This window comes from Leopardus geoffroyi, chromosome D2 (genome assembly GCF_018350155.1).
Source record: "Leopardus geoffroyi isolate Oge1 chromosome D2, O.geoffroyi_Oge1_pat1.0, whole genome shotgun sequence".
Lineage (NCBI taxonomy): Eukaryota > Metazoa > Chordata > Mammalia > Carnivora > Felidae > Leopardus > Leopardus geoffroyi.
In genome coordinates this window covers 75,657,163-75,672,697 of record NC_059334.1, presented here as the reverse complement: position 1 = coordinate 75,672,697, position 15,535 = coordinate 75,657,163, and the positions used below count along the sequence as shown (strand labels likewise).

The following is a 15,535-nucleotide window of genomic DNA, read 5'->3' as shown; positions in this document are numbered from 1 at the left end:
TCATGTGGTAATGGGGGCACTGAGTAATACACTGATCATTTGCCCCCTTGCTGGCAGCTCACACAGGAAAGGCCCACGGAAGCTGTGTAGATAGGTCTGGTAATCTTGACTTTCTTGGATCAAGTTAAGGGAAGGCCATAGGAATGCTGGAATGTTAGGCTAATTTTTCTCCCTGGTGTCCAGTGGCCAGGTGTTTCCTGACATTAATTGCAGTATTTCTAATAATGGTATTATTTTCATACACAGAATGAAGCCGTTTAATGGCATAGCATTTTACTTAGTCATATTTGAAGAGCTGTTCTATTCATACGGTTCAAAAGTCAAGATGATATAAAAAGCATACATTGAGAAGTTTTGCTCCTTCTTGTCTTCCAATCTGTTCCTACCTCGTTAGGTGACCATTTTATGAGCTGCTGATGATTCCTTTCGGTGTGCCTTTTAATATACCGATGCAAGCAAACACGATATGTGTTCTCATTTTTATTCCTTTCTTACACATTCTGTTGTGTAGCTAGAACTTGTTTAGCCACTCCCCTGTGGATGGCAACTTGAATTATTTCCGGTCTTGCTGTCACACATGTGCTACAATGAATACCCTTGTACGTGCATAATTTTGTACCTGTTGCAGGTGGATCTGGAGAGTAAATTCCCGTCAGTGGGATTGCTGAGCCGAAAATAAAAGGCAGGTGTAATTTTGATCAGTATCACCAGTTTTCCCTTCACAGGGGACTGTGCAGTTTTGCATATCCACCAGCAAATTTTGAAAGTACCTCTTCTTTATGGTCTTGCCAATAGAGTATGTCGTTACGCTTTTGGATTTTCTCTGGTCTGGCAGGTGAAAAATAATTACTCAGAGTTGGTTTCATTTGCATTTCTCTTATGAGTGAGGCTGAGAATATGAACATGTTGTATTTCTTTTTTGGTAAACTGCCTGCTTATGACCTTTGCTTACTTTTCTGTTTGGTAGTCTTTTTTTTCTTGAATTCTAGGGGCTCTCTGTGTGGTGCAGAGATTGCCCAAGATAAGACCGTTAGTTTTCTCAGTTTGTCTATGACTTTACTCATGGTGGCTTTTTTGTTTTAAGTCATGCAGCAGTTTTTTATTTTTGTGTGATTATCAGGTTTTTTCTTTATGGCGTATGGGTTTTGAATCGCAGTTGAAAGTTTTTTCTTAAATGGTTTTAAGGGAATGGAAAGTAATCTGAGTATACCTTTTATGGTTTTCTTTAATTTAGGCTTACCATAATAGTGAGGTCTTTATGCTTTTATTCATGTTTTTATTTGAATGTTTGCTTTTAATTTTAGAGGTGAGTTTATTGATGCCTTTAAAAACTATACGGCCTTCTGAAAACCTTTATTTCTGTGAAGCACTGTGTGAAGATAGCTCTTGTGGATTTCTCTGAACACCTTGAATTCACCTTCCAGAACAGTGTCTGGAACTATGTAAACACATCAGATATTTTCCTAAGCCTGATTTTGGAACTGGAAGAAGAGGACAGGGTGCAGGACTGCTTAGTGTGCAGCAGCTCTTAAAATTTGCTCGGGATGAAAGAGGAACTGACTCCATAAATAGTCTAGTGTGACGTTGCCTTTGTACGTGAAGGACTAACACGGCGCTGCTCTGCCAAGGCCAAGTGGGTTGTAGTCGGGAAAGGTCCCTTGGATTTTTGGTGTGTATTAGAATTTTTGTTTCTCTTAGTGGAATTCTTTCATACAACTTCTGCCTGAAATTTAAATGTTAGTATTTCAAGAGGTGATATGATTAAAATGTTTTATTTTAGGGGCGCCTGGGTGGCGCAGTCGGTTAGGCGTCCGACTTCAGCCAGGTCACGATCTCGCGGTCCGTGAGTTCGAGCCCCGCGTCGGGCTCTGGGCTGATGGCTCAGAGCCTGGAGCCTGTTTCCGATTCTGTGTCTCCCTCTCTCTCTGCCCCTCCCCCATTCATGCTCTGTCTCTCTCTGTCCCAAAAATAAATAAACGTTGAAAAAAAAAAATTTAAAAAAAAAATGTTTTATTTTACAAACCAGATTGGGCCCCTTCTGGAATTAAATTAACAACTTCTGCATTGCTGTGAGGACTAAAGTCTGCCTCACAGGTTATGCTGAAGGGTGCTTTTCACAGAGTAGGCTCTGTCTAAGCTGACATTCTTGGACTCACTCCACTCCACTGCTGAGCCGCCCCGACCCCCATGGAAAGGTGTACGCACATCATATACTCAATAGCTGAGAGAAAGGCTGCCCATGCTGCTGTGAATCTCTTGTATGTGGGTCTTCTGCAGTCTGCCCTGCCAGACCTGATGCCTTCTTCGTTCATTATCTGGCTAGGATTGTTTTGGGAGAAATGATGTCCTTCGATGCAAAAAACCTTGAGAATATAGTACAGACTGTCTGACCAGAATTCTGTTGCTGGCTGTCCTGATTGAGCAGTCATTTTATGATTTATGTCTAACCAGTTACACGATTCCTGTTCAGCTTCACAAACAATTTCTTCATTTAAGATCGTGTTCCATTTACGTGGCATAGTCCTGAATAGGCATCACACAGCTTTGATGTGGATGGCACACAGTGTCTTTGAAATGAGGTGTGGGTGTGGTCAAATATATCCTCGATTGCAGTTAATGGGCATTTCTCATCGGAGCTGGAGTTCATGTGCAGCATCTTTATGTACATGGAAATACACGTACTAGACTTAACATATGAGAGCAGAATTTTGTCTTTATCTGTTACCTGCATGATTAAATTGATTATTGGAGGGTGGGGGAGGGCAGGTTGGTATCAAAGATGACATTATGTAATCTTGTTTGGGAACTTCTAACATGAGTGCCCTTAGACGGAACGTTCTCTTTCAAACCAGACTATGGGTCTCTTCAGAGCTTGTGCCGAATAGCTTTTAAAGGCAGGTATCTTGCAGAGTACTTGTTACTTGGATTTCTGCAACAAAAATAGAACCTTGCAGGGATCTTGTTGATCTTTTAGTTGAGAGGGTCACTCTAGAATTGGCACTTTTTTATTTAGTAGCAGGGGTCTGGTTTTGAGGGCAGCCATAGCTTGCCAGACTTGTGGCATTAGATAATATCTTTGGCCACATAGATATTTGGCCACATACACAGCCTCTTGCATATATCACATTCACATATCACATTCACATCCCTTTGTGCCTTCTGTTGTTTGCACATCTGTTTTATTCTCCTCTTATTTTTACGTGTTCAGCTTTTATTTAACCCTTTGGGAGTGGGAATGAAGGTTGTGTATACAAGTTGAGGCTCTGGATATAAAATCCTGTGTCTTCCTTTTTGATCAGCATTAACCTACTTGCTTCAGAATATTTGGTGAATGCTAAACTGTGATGATACACCTGGCTTTGGCCAGGGGTAGTGTTAACAGCAGAGGTGTTAAGAAAGTGGCATTAGGGCAGATTTGTTGAGAGTTCTTTAGGCTGCCTAAGGCTCGTTGATGCTAGTTCATGTTATGTGTGCTGCATGTTTTTCTCTACATGCCCAGCCTAGAGAAAAAACCTTCAGAGGCCATTTGGTATCTTCTCTTCCTGCTGGTAATCGAGACTCCTCGCCTTGTCCAGCAAGAGGTTTCTGTCCTGGTCTTGAGCACAGCCAGGGAAGGAGAGTGGGAAACTCTGCTAATCTAGAAGATCACTCAAAAGCATGAAATAATTACTTGAGCTAGCATTTTCATAATCCATCTGTAGAGGCCATTTATGAATTATTCACTGATTTGTTAATTCAGCAGATATTTATTTTCTGCCCATGTGCTAGACACTATTCTAAGTATTGGGTAAAAATGAGACCCAGTTTTTATGGAGCTTGTGCTCTAATGTTGGGAGGTAAATAACGAACATGTAAGCAAATTATTTCACATAATAAAACATGCTGTGAACAAACCGAGACAGCATGGGATAAAAAGTGAGTGACCAGACCACGTGTGAAGGGCTGGTCCAGCCAACTTGAACATGAAACGCCTTCCAAGGAGGAGACATTCCAGTGAGGACGTGGGTGGTAAGGAGACAGCCACGTGGCTAACTAGTGGGAAGAGTGCTGCAGGCAGAGACAAAGGAAAGTACCAAAGTGCTGGCATGTCCCAGCGCAGAAGGAAAGCCAGCATGGCTGGAGTGTAGTGAACAGAGGTAGAAGATGAGGGTAGGGAGATAGGCAAGAGCCATGTCTCACAGGACTGGGAAAATGAATTTGAATTGATTTTTAACTGTGATGGAAAGCCACTGAAGGGCTTTAATCAGAGGCATGAAATAATCTTACTTATGCTTTTATGTAAGATGGCTCTGGCTGTGGTCTGGACTAATAATAAGACTCTTGCAGCTGTGTTCGGGAGAGATGATGGTGGCTTGAATTGGGAGTGGAGCCATGAAGATGATGGGGAGTGGTTGAGTTTGGATTATGTTTTGCGACAATATGCTCCAGAGCAAGAGAAAGAAAGAAATCAAGAATGAGCCAGGGTTTTGATCTGAGTAATTGGGCGGATGGTGGTGCCATTTATTGAGGAAGACTGAAGAAGGAGTGGGGGTGGCGTGGAGTCAGACTGCATTCTGGCCATCCTGAACTGCCAGCAGTCCTGACTCACCCAGTTAGATGAGGGGAGACAGCTGGACCTCCTATCTGCAGCATAGGGAAGGAATCAGAGCTGGAGACAAACCTGGGAGTCATTGGTATATGGATGGTATTTCAAGTCTTTGCACTGGTATGTATGATCACCATCCTGGCCTACGGAGAATATATACATGGGAAAGAAAAAGTGGCCAAGGACTATGCTGGGTGGAGCCAAAAGTGTTTAAGGAAGGAAAAGATGGGACAAGGTATATGCTGCTAAGTGACCGAGCAAGGAAAAGCTAGCAAATTGGTTGTTATTACTCATTATAGTTATTTGTCTGGGTTATAGTCTGAGAAACTGGAGAGACAAAGGTAGGATTTACGGGTAGCATTAGGACCTAATCAGAATCTCTTATCTGTAAAGTGGAACTAGAATCTTCTCTAGGTGTCTAAGATGGAACTGGTTAATATTTATGAAGGCTCATGTTCTTGCACTTGTAGGAAGGGTATTCATGTACATTAAGATTCTGAGATTTTTCTAAAGCCTTAAGCAGTTTTTGGTTTTATAATAAGGCTTTTTTGGGGGGAAGACTTTGAATTACCCTCTATTTCATATTTGAAATGTGCCCTAGTATTTGGCGGTCGCTGTGGGTGTTGGTAGCAGAACCCAGGTTTATCTTCAAACACATTTTTAGTCTGAACCTATTTCTAGAACCCAGTGTAAGCCATTTTTCTAGATAATCCTTCCTTCATTTAATAGCGTTTTATATTTAAAAGACAACACCTTTTAGCTAAGAATATTCAGGTTATAAATGACTGTACTGCTGTTTAAGTTTAATGCCTATTTTAAGATAGGTTGTTAGAATTGAAATACTTGCTTTCCTTGTATTACCAGTTATGTCAATTCACTTCTCCCATTTGGATGTATGAAGATGTCTGTGTAATCTAGTTGATTCCCTCTTCTTTTCTTATCCCCAGAGGTGACCAGTCCCGGAAAAGAGCTGGGGATGAGTTGGCTTATAGTAAGTAATGATGTTCCTTACCATTTCTGATGGTTCTGTTATGTGAGGCAGCTGCTGGTGGTGACCGTACGGTGAGTGTAATCGTGTCCACAGTGCTCTTGATGGTGGTCTCACGAGGCTGTCCGTGTGATCAAGTTCACGCTGTTTTGCAAGCTGTGACGGCTCCGAAGTCCAGTTGGGGGCGGTGGTTCTCAAGCAGCTGTCAAGAGCCTCTTGGATTCTTTAGTCTCTGCTAGAGTGTGATAGTGATCCAGTCTCCTTTCTGACTATGTAGCCTCCTTTCACTTCGCTCACTTTTTTTTTTTTTTTTTTTTTTTTAATCTCCTTTTGAGGGATCGGGAGAGGGGTGAGAACTATGTATTAAATAAACAGATTCTTACCATTATCAAATGCCGTCTGCTGTTCATACCTTTTCCTGTCGCAATGTTTTTTGTTTTTCCAGACAGCTCATCAGCGTGTGCAAGTTCCAGAGGGTACAGATAGTGAATGTATTGAATGTACTTTCCTTCCCGAAAAGAGGACACACTGGAGCTGCAGAGACTGTATTGGGAGCACAGCGGGGGTCCTGCAGACACTCAGGAGCTCTGTCACAAAGTTGTTCTTGGAAGAGGATGTTGGACTTCTTACTTTGGTTTGTAATTTTAAAAAACAAATAACTAACAAAAACAAAAAACAGTCAGTTGCTGCTAGACTTGGGGATGATTTTGAAATGGGACAATCTTTTAATGAGTTTATCTACAGATTCCGTGAGGAACAGGCGTCTTGAAAAGCGACCATTGCTAAGGGAAATCCAGCAGCGACCGTCAGCAGCTTCCTCCAAAAGTATAAGAGCAGAAGAATTTTTTTTTTTTTTTTTAAAGCACTTGTTTTGTTCATTTGTGGATGTGGCACTTCAGCACATTGGCTTTTACACATCGAGATCTCTTTTGCTTTGAAATCGAGCAGATCATTACAATACAGTGTTTTTTACCCATAACTAAAACAAACCCCGTTTAAAAGAGTTGGTCTTTGTTTAGCGTTAGAAAGTCTTGTTCAAGGAAAATGCTAATAACTCTGCTTCTGCTATAACATCTCCCCTCACCAGTTCACAACTGTTTTCTACTGTGCCTTGAGCTTTGTGCACTTTGCAACTCCGTGACCAGTTGTTCGACTCCCGGATGCTTTCTGAAAAAGCTTGTGGTGTCACAGACTAACCCACTGAGGTGGCAGGTGTGACTTTAGCAGGATACTAATAAGTAAGTGGGAAGATAGAAACACGTTACTCATTGGTCAGATTCCCCCTGCCTCACCTGTGGCATATTCATGCTGATGTTGGGGACCAACTCTTACAGAACATATCCATTCCCTCCATCACTTCCATGATCTCACCAGCTGCTGTAGCGTTGGCATGATGCTAGCATAGGATGGGCTGTCCTCTAGCACCAAAACTCCCTTTTTTAGGACAGTGGAGACTTATCAGAGGGTGACAGCTAGTTACTAGGATACTCCGGGGAGCAGATATGGTTATTAAATCCAGATATAATCAGTGGTGTGGCATTCCTGATCCATTTCATTTTAAATGGGTGAGACAGGTACTTCAAAAAAAATGTCTGCAGTCTGCATCTTTTGTAGCATTATATTTGAGTATAACAGAGGAGAAGTAACACTGCTGTTTTGAAGCTTCGTTCCAGCTGTGACACAGCTCTTTTTTTTTTTTTTTTTTTTTTTTCTACACCCACAGTGCTATTTAGTTTCTTATAAAAGACTCTAAAGCTTATTCTAGTCGTTTTGGGAAGGCAAAGAAAAATAGATGTGGCAGGTGAAAATACTTTTCTCCTCAATTTTGCTTGAATCTAAATCGAGCATATGCTTGACTGTATTTGGCCACGTGACACTAATATTTAGCTCTTCGGAGAACTTGGGGCAAAACCAGATGGATCAGGGATACTGCCACGCTTCTGATTGTCGGGTTTTTCATAGAGTGGCCTCTGCCAATTCACTCTGTCCTTTTTTGGGGAGCAGGCTGGGTGAGAGAGTTAGAAGTGTGCTCTAGTAGAAGTCCTCTATTTGTAAAACTACTATTCCGAGAAGTAAACGTAAAAGTTGGCAGATTTATTTTTTAAGTACTTCTCAACCAGAGCTGGATTTTGTGGAGGACTTTGAATTGGACTCATTTAACCCTGTGAGCATCTTGGGTTGTATTGATACACACCGAATTACTGGAAGAATATATACAGGTTCTCACTGTGTCCTATACAGTTTGATTCGCTACCCCAGTAGCATTCTGGTATCGGGGAAGAACTCCACTCTATCATGAAGTCCAAATTTTACTTTCTCAATGGAACGCTTGCTGCAGGCTTATAAATAACACCTGCAACTAAAGTCTCCCCTGAGTGGTTTCAGGAATATTTCTGAAAGGAATAAAATTGGGATGCTTCTTTAAATGTGGGATGAATTCTTCATTATCCTAATAATGTACCCAAATGCTTTTTCTGGGAGAGTGTTTCTTTGGCTAACAGGGGAACTTCTCTACAAAAGCATTGTATTATGATGTGAATTGGTGTTAAAATCTTTGGATGCTTTTGCATTATTAAGTTAATGGAGAAACATTTTATGTTGTCTTCTTTTTCTTATTATATATGTGTTAACAAAAAGTGGGCAAAGTTTGCAAAATTCAGCTTCTCTAAATATTTGCACAGCGACTGCAGCTAGCTATGGGCCAGGGCGTGGTACTGCGAGGCCGTGAGTGGAAGGCCCTATAGAAAGAAGATACATGTTCTCCTAGTGCATGTGACGTGGTTGTTACCTGTCGGCCCCTTGAGGTACATTGCAGTATGGAAAACCTATTTCTTTGTTTTTGAGTAGAAATTGACCTTGCTTCTTTAATTGGGTTTCTTAACAGAATTCTTAGTTTGCAACACGAGGGGAAATCAGAGTTGCCCTCCGTTTTGTATTGACAAAGCACCGTTTACCAGAAAGTGTTTTCTTCTCATGTTTACTTGTATTCTTCTTTGCCAGTACAGTATCTAGTTTCTCCACCCCAGTTGAATCCTGGCTTTTGTGGGGCCCAAATCATTGAGGACAGAAAACTGTCCACCGATTGTCTTGTTAATCGGCACGTAGTTGCTTCGGCAAGCCTGACCGCCAAGCATGTGCAGCCTGAAACCAGGCTCTCCAAAAGAAAGCAGTTCAGTCACCTCGAAATAATGCCATGTCCAAGTCATTGGTAATTGTAATTGAGAGACGGTACTTACTTTCAGAGTTGGCCTCGTGCTTCAGTAACCGTGTCATCTCCTGTTCCCCGTTGTCACAGCTGCACCCTAACCCGACAGGATCTACTTGTTTTCTGTGGAGCAGAAAGCGAAACCTGGTAGAGCGACTCTGAACAGTTCTTAGGTAGAGTTAGAAGAAACACAAACCCGGAGGCAGGAGTTGGGCATTGGTCAGGTTTGTGGGAAAGTCACTTTTTTTTTTTCCTGTCCCTTTTACAAATTTGAGGCAGTTCCTCTCTCCCTTTCTTTGAGGCGTGGGGTGAACACTGACCTGTGAGTGAGATCGCAGGGGAACAGGTGCCCGTGGCCGTTCGTGCTGCGTGTGCGTCTCTAGCGCGCCAGCCCCGTAAAGCTGCCACTTCCCTCGCTATAAATGCCACGCTTTCTGTCAGGTTGCAGATTTGCACACGTGAAGAATTCCTCAGGAAGAGTTTGCACATGCATCGCCTCGCAATATTCTGTACTGACCGAACAAGGGATTTGAAAGTTTTTCAGCACAAAAGGAGAACTTCAGAGTGGTGGTCTGTGCACCCGTTCTAGCAAAGGTAATGGTGATCTAGCAAACACGATCGGTTTCTGCAGTTATAAAGTGAGCAGGGGCACTTGTATCATAGTATTTAAATAAGCCTGTTTAATCTCCAGAGTAGCCCTTCCAGATTTTATCTTCTTTTCTTATCGAGACTAGTTATATTTTCGTCTATGTTTTCTCTGTTTTAGGGCAGTTAATATTTTCCACGGTAATTACAGAGGCATTGCCCTTGAGCTAAAATTCAGTTGTTTAATAAGCAGCTATTATTAAAATAACTGAACCTTGTTTTATGAATAGACACTAATCTGAGATAGTAAAAAAATTTTAAAAAGCTGCATTAGGTATCCAGTCAGTTTGGATGTTTTGAGTTGATTTTTTTTATGGTGTCTCATTGCGCTTCAGAGTACTATGTTTACTTTACCCCAGGTCTAGGCCTCTTAAGGACTTTAAAATTTAAGATCAGAATGTGAATCCCTTGACTAGCATAGGTTTATAGGACCTTTTCAGTTGTGATTGCAGTTTTCAATAAGCTTGCCTAAGATGAAGTTCATGTTTATCAGAAGTTAAGACAGAAGTTATAGGAGTTCTTGGAGAAATGGCTTTCTTGTTACTTTCATTACCTTGTTGCAATTTGCCCCAGTTTCTGGCCACCAGAATCGATGAAAGGACCCCTGTTCTTTTTCAAGGGTAGTGATTCCTGTTTTGTCCCCACTGGTGATTAACTAAGTCACTGACGCTTTCCCTCCTCCCCTGGCCAGGACCCTATTTTGAACTTCTTTCCAGAGCCGAGTGGCACAAGTCCATACACTGATTCTGCTGACGGTGGTGGTGTGGCTGTGGGAGAATTAGAATCCTCATCAGAGGTACATTCTTGACCTCAGTACATACTGTACCCCTGCTGGTGGGAAATTTATCTTCATCTCTGGTTGGATTGCATTGTTTAGAAAAATGTTAATGGTTTATAATTCTAGGAAATTTATAGAGTGGCTCTGGGGTAAATTTTGTGGTTTGAAAAAAAAATTTTTGTATTGATTTTAACATGTCATTTCAATGTGGTGACGATGTACTAAATGCAATAGGACTGTGGATATTCTCTTAGAAGGGTATGTTTTGTTAAACAGATGGCAATTTAATTGCTCTCATTAGCCCTGTTTGTCAATATTACAGCCATGCAATTCAGGAGAAATTAATTCAGATGTGACGTTGTGGGGAACTGTGGCTGGAAACAGGAATGTTTGTGAATAAATGGGAGTCAAAGACAGACAAGAGGCTCTTGCCAGCCACCTGCACAGCCAGAGCAAGGAGGAAGCAATGAAGTCTAATCCCTGGTGGTGCTTCTTTGTTGGAAAGCATGGTGGAGCTTAGAACAGGGTGTTCTGTACATCAGTTCTTCTGTTAATCTAAGAACAACAAAATTGTGAATGAAACTCTTTTTGATTGGGGATTAAAGCCACTGACTTTGGCTCTGACCTTTAACTCTGGATGGATTTGGAATCACTCCTTCTGTATTAGGGTGTATAACCGTCACCCTAAAACATTGTGGTTAATGAAATAAATCTTGTACAGATGTCCTTGGCTTGTTATGTTGATACTTGGTTTATTGGAACTTTGTTATGGCACAGAACATAGGATTTTGCTTATGGTGTATTCACAATTCCCTCTTAAACGATAAGCACACTCAGCACATGTCTGTTCTGTCGTGGATAATCAGTGGCATGGTGAGTGTCCATCTTGACCTCTGTACCAGCGATAAAAGAAACGGGGTGTGTGTATTTATATACATTTAGTACATAGTTTGCATACATATGTAGTATCTATACCTATGTACATATACGTGTCGTTTTCTTCTTCAAACACTGGCACATTGTAGACCTTTAATCAGAACTTTTGACTTGTGGTTGTTTGCACTGATGACACCATGCTTTAAAAAAATACCCCCCCCTGTGTTTTCTTGCTGTGATATTAGTATTATCCCCTAGGGTGTTGTGCTCCCTCTTGCCAGTTTTAGTTCCTCTCACTTTCTCTATACAAGTGTTCTTCCTAACAGTGTGCTCAGAATGCCGGTTTTCAACTTTTGTCCTACACTTGTTTAAAACCCAAGCTGTGTTGTAGTGACACCCACTCTTAGATTACCATACCCAGCGGGGTTCTGTGACTGTCTTTTCTTTTTCTCTGCATTTAAGTCACCTGACAGTTGCCTTCTTCAGCTTTTTCTTTTTTTTCCCCTGCCAGGTAGGGAGTTGTTTAAATCCTCTCCCCTCTCTTATAGCAGATTTTGTTTTATACGGAGTATAAAACTTTTCTACTAGAGTCAGTTCTTTATGTGTGCTTAAGTGTGTTTATTTCCTCTATTGGCATGTGTCTTTAACAATCTAGAATTCCAGAACATTTTGCATTTCAAAGAACGTGTTTTGGTAGAAGGACTATCCTACATGTAATCTGAGAGCAAATGTTTGTCTCAGCTTAATGGAGTTGTGTGTTCTTGGGTAAGGTTATTTTTCTGAACTTCAGTGTCCCTATTGGGGAGGCCCATTTCCCTCCCCAAATTACTCACGATGGAGAGCCTCTGCATAGTGCAATGGGCTTAATTGGCCAGAAGGATATAACAGTTTTAAATTCAATTACGCCCCTAAGTGACTAATAATATACCTCAAAATATGTATTTTTAAAAATGGCCATAACTACAAAGAGAAATACATTAATCTACCAATGTAATAGGTGTTTTAAACATACCTCCCTCATGAGTTAATAGATCATGAAGAAGACAAAAATCATAATGATGAAGGGCATAGAAGATTTAAATAGCACAGCTAATAAATTAGACCTGATGGAGATATCTAAAATCACCTTGCACCTTCCAATAAGACAATAAGCATTTTTTGCAAATTAAATCTAACATTGTATTTAGAGTATAAGAAATGATGACCACAATGGATTTACCTGAGGAAGCAAGTTGGTTAATATTAGAAGATCAATCAGTGTAACTCATCTGTTAACAGATTAACATATGATCAGATTGTGAAAATCCAAAGAGTCTGCAAGGCAGATGAGAAGACTTAAGAGTTCATCAAGTTCACTGGAACAAAATCAACATGTGAATGTCAATTACATTTCCATGCATCAAGCAACAATCTATAACGTCTTAAGATTTTAATTTTAATTAAGAAAATTTACAGTAGGAACAAAACAGTATAAAGTATAGAAGAATAAATCTTAAGAGCTATATAAGCCTTTTAATGAGAAAACGATGATGGAAAAAACCCCCAACACCTTGATTGACCTAAATAAATGGGAGGTATGGATAAGAAGATCATGTAGGTCGCAGCTCTTTGTTCAAATTGATTAGTAAGTTAATGCAATCCCAACAAAAAGTCCCAATGGTTTTCACTGTGGTACTTGACAAGCTGATCCCATAATGTGAATGCAAGAGCAAAGGGCCAAGGATATTCAAAACATTACTAAAAAACAATGAAGTGTGAAGGGAACTAGCACTACCAGATTTAAAAGCTTACTCTAAAATGAAAAACAAAACCAGAAGCCATTTACTCAGATATCTGAAGAAACAACAACAAAAAACTTACATCAAATGTAGTCATTAAAACAATGCGGGATTGGTACAGAGATTACAAGTGGAGGAACAGACAAGGTTGAAGAGCTCAGAAACTGACCCACTTAGTACGGGAACTTAATTTTTAAAAGGAGGTCAGTGCAGACCAGTCAGGGGGCGGGGGGCGGAGCAGAGAATGGATTATTTAATAAACAGTGCTTGAATAACTTTTCACAAAGGAAAAAAGTGAGTTGGACCCCCCCCCCCCTCCACCTTGCACCAGCTGCAAAAAGCAATCCCAGGCGCATTCAAGATTCACTTAAGATAGTCAAAACTATGAAACTTTTAGAAGACAATAAATACAGAAGGATATTGTTATGGGGCGCCTGGGTGGCTCATTCAGTTAAACATCCGACTCTTGGTTTCGGCTCAGTCATGATCTCCCAGTTTGTGAGTTCGAGCCCCACGTTGGGATCTGCGCTGACATTGCAGAGCCTGTTTTGGATTCTCTCTCTCCCTGTCTTTTGCCCCTCCCCAGCTTGGTTGTCTCTTTTTCTCTCTCAAAAATAAATAAACTTAAAAAAAGAAAAGGATATTTTTACGACTTTGGGGAAGGGCAGGATTTTGTAAACAAAAGAGGAAGTGCAAACCATTGAAAGATGAATAATTTGGCCATAAAGTTCAGAAACTGGAAAAACTTAGTACATTGTTTAGGGTAGGGATTCATGAGTAGTAAAACTAAAGAAAACAAAGATTAACATCTAAGATCATAGTTTCTTGGGGGTGGGGTGGAAGGAAAGCAGAGAGGAACACAGGCTGATAAACCCTTGATAGAGGTTGATAGAGGGGCGTTTTGACCGTTGTAAATAGATCAGTTCTTGAGTTAACATGTATATTCGGTGCAAAGCCAATCCAAATGCCAAAGAGTATTTATTTTTAATACAAATTAAAAATTCTCATGGAAGTATAAACAGAGGATAATAGGATCTTCATTGAAAGGGGAGAAAAAAGGGAACTTGCTCTACCAAAAAAATTGTTTTTAAGTGCAATTGAATTTTTACACTCATATAAAAATAGACAAAGTCAATGGAAAAGAGTTTAAAAAATAGACTCCAATGCTTTTAAGAATTTAGAGTACTCTAAAGGTGGCTTCTTGAAATAATTCTGACCATGATGGACTATTCAGTAAAAGGTGCTGGTTTAAGTAGAGAAAATTAAATTTATACCCATCATACCATTCACCCAAAGAAATTCCATTTGGACTAAAAATTTTTAAAGGGTAAGTTACAAAAACTTGAAGACAATATAGTTAGTATTTGGGAGGATTGGAGAAGTTTCTTCTAAGGATGTAAGCAATAGCATGAAACATTGCTGTCCAAACCAGTCACCTGTGTGCACGTAGAACACCACCCCCAGCATGTGTATATAGACCTGTATATTTTTAAATTAATGTTTATGTACTATACTAAGACACATAGGCAAAAAAAAAAAAAAAAGAAATAGAAAAAGTGAAGATGTTTTAAAATATCTTTTGTGTGTATTGTAAAAAAATACCTTTTGCTCTTTCTAAAAATTTTTTTTCTTTTAGAGCTATATGATTAAAAAATGCTTCATTTTTCAAACTTCTAATTTTAACATTTTGTGATAAAAAATAATTTCTGGTTTTAAGGTAAGTTTATTTTAATGCTGGGTTTTAATGGCTATTGTAGCTAAAAAAGCCACTTGATTAAGATCTGAGTATCCAAATGACTGCTTACTGAAAAACAATGCTCATTTTCAATTCCATCTTCTAGTCTTAAAAAGTGTTTGTTGAAATCTTTATAATAAATTTCCATCTTTCTCACTGTCAGTAACTTGTTCTTGCTCAATTGCAAGTGTGGCATTTTTATTGTTGGTATATATTTAAAAAAAAAAAACAAACGGGCTCAAAACCTACTGAAACTCCTGTTTGGATTTCATATCCCAAGCTTTCAGTGTGCACTTATGAGAGTTTATAGGTGACAGTTTTTGGTAACACATTTTGGTAAAGTTGAAGTATGTCTGACCATTTCGAAAGTGCTTTTAACATGAATTCTTTTGGAAAAAATAGCTACTTTCTTAATGTTAGAATGTCATCTTTACCTTGAAGGATCAGATAAAGTGGTTGTTGTTTTTTTTAATACCTTCCACATTCCATATTACAGACAGGCACTGGTCCGTAATAAAGTATCGCAAGGGTGCCCTTATGTCAGATAACATCCATGAGACCACTCGCTCTGTGGGGACATACAAAATAAGTATTCTGCAAGATGGCGCCATTGTCAATGGCTGCACTTTGTGGAGCTCAAACTGCTTCTTGAAGCACGTACCTCACGTTTTCTGCGTGCTACCTGGCCACTTACATAGACACTGTGTTAATGAAGTTTGGGCAAAGCTTCTTTACTCTTTTTTTTTTTTTTTTTTTTAAATGTTTATTTATTTTTGAGAGAGGAGACAGAGCACAAGCAGGGGAGGGGCAGAGAGAGAGGGAGACACAGAATCGGAAGCAGGCTCCAGGCTCCAAGCTGTCAGCACAGAGCCCAACTCGAGGCTCGAACCCACGAACTGCGAGATCATGACCTGAGCCGAAGTTGGACACTCAAGCGACTGAGCC

The 15,535-nt window shown here is 40.1% G+C and overlaps 1 protein-coding gene across 1 annotated transcript in view; it reads left to right on the top strand.

The window, feature by feature from the left end:
* Positions 1-14,752, top strand: part of CACUL1 (CDK2 associated cullin domain 1) — a 77,170-nt gene extending 62,418 nt beyond the window's left edge. The window contains exons 8-9 of the mRNA XM_045439104.1: positions 5,533-5,576; positions 6,019-14,752. Coding sequence (XP_045295060.1) covers positions 5,533-5,576; positions 6,019-6,059 — 85 coding nt within the window. The 3' untranslated portion in view covers positions 6,060-14,752. The remainder of the gene's footprint in view (positions 1-5,532; positions 5,577-6,018) is intronic.
* Positions 14,753-15,535: the final 783 nt, after the last annotated feature.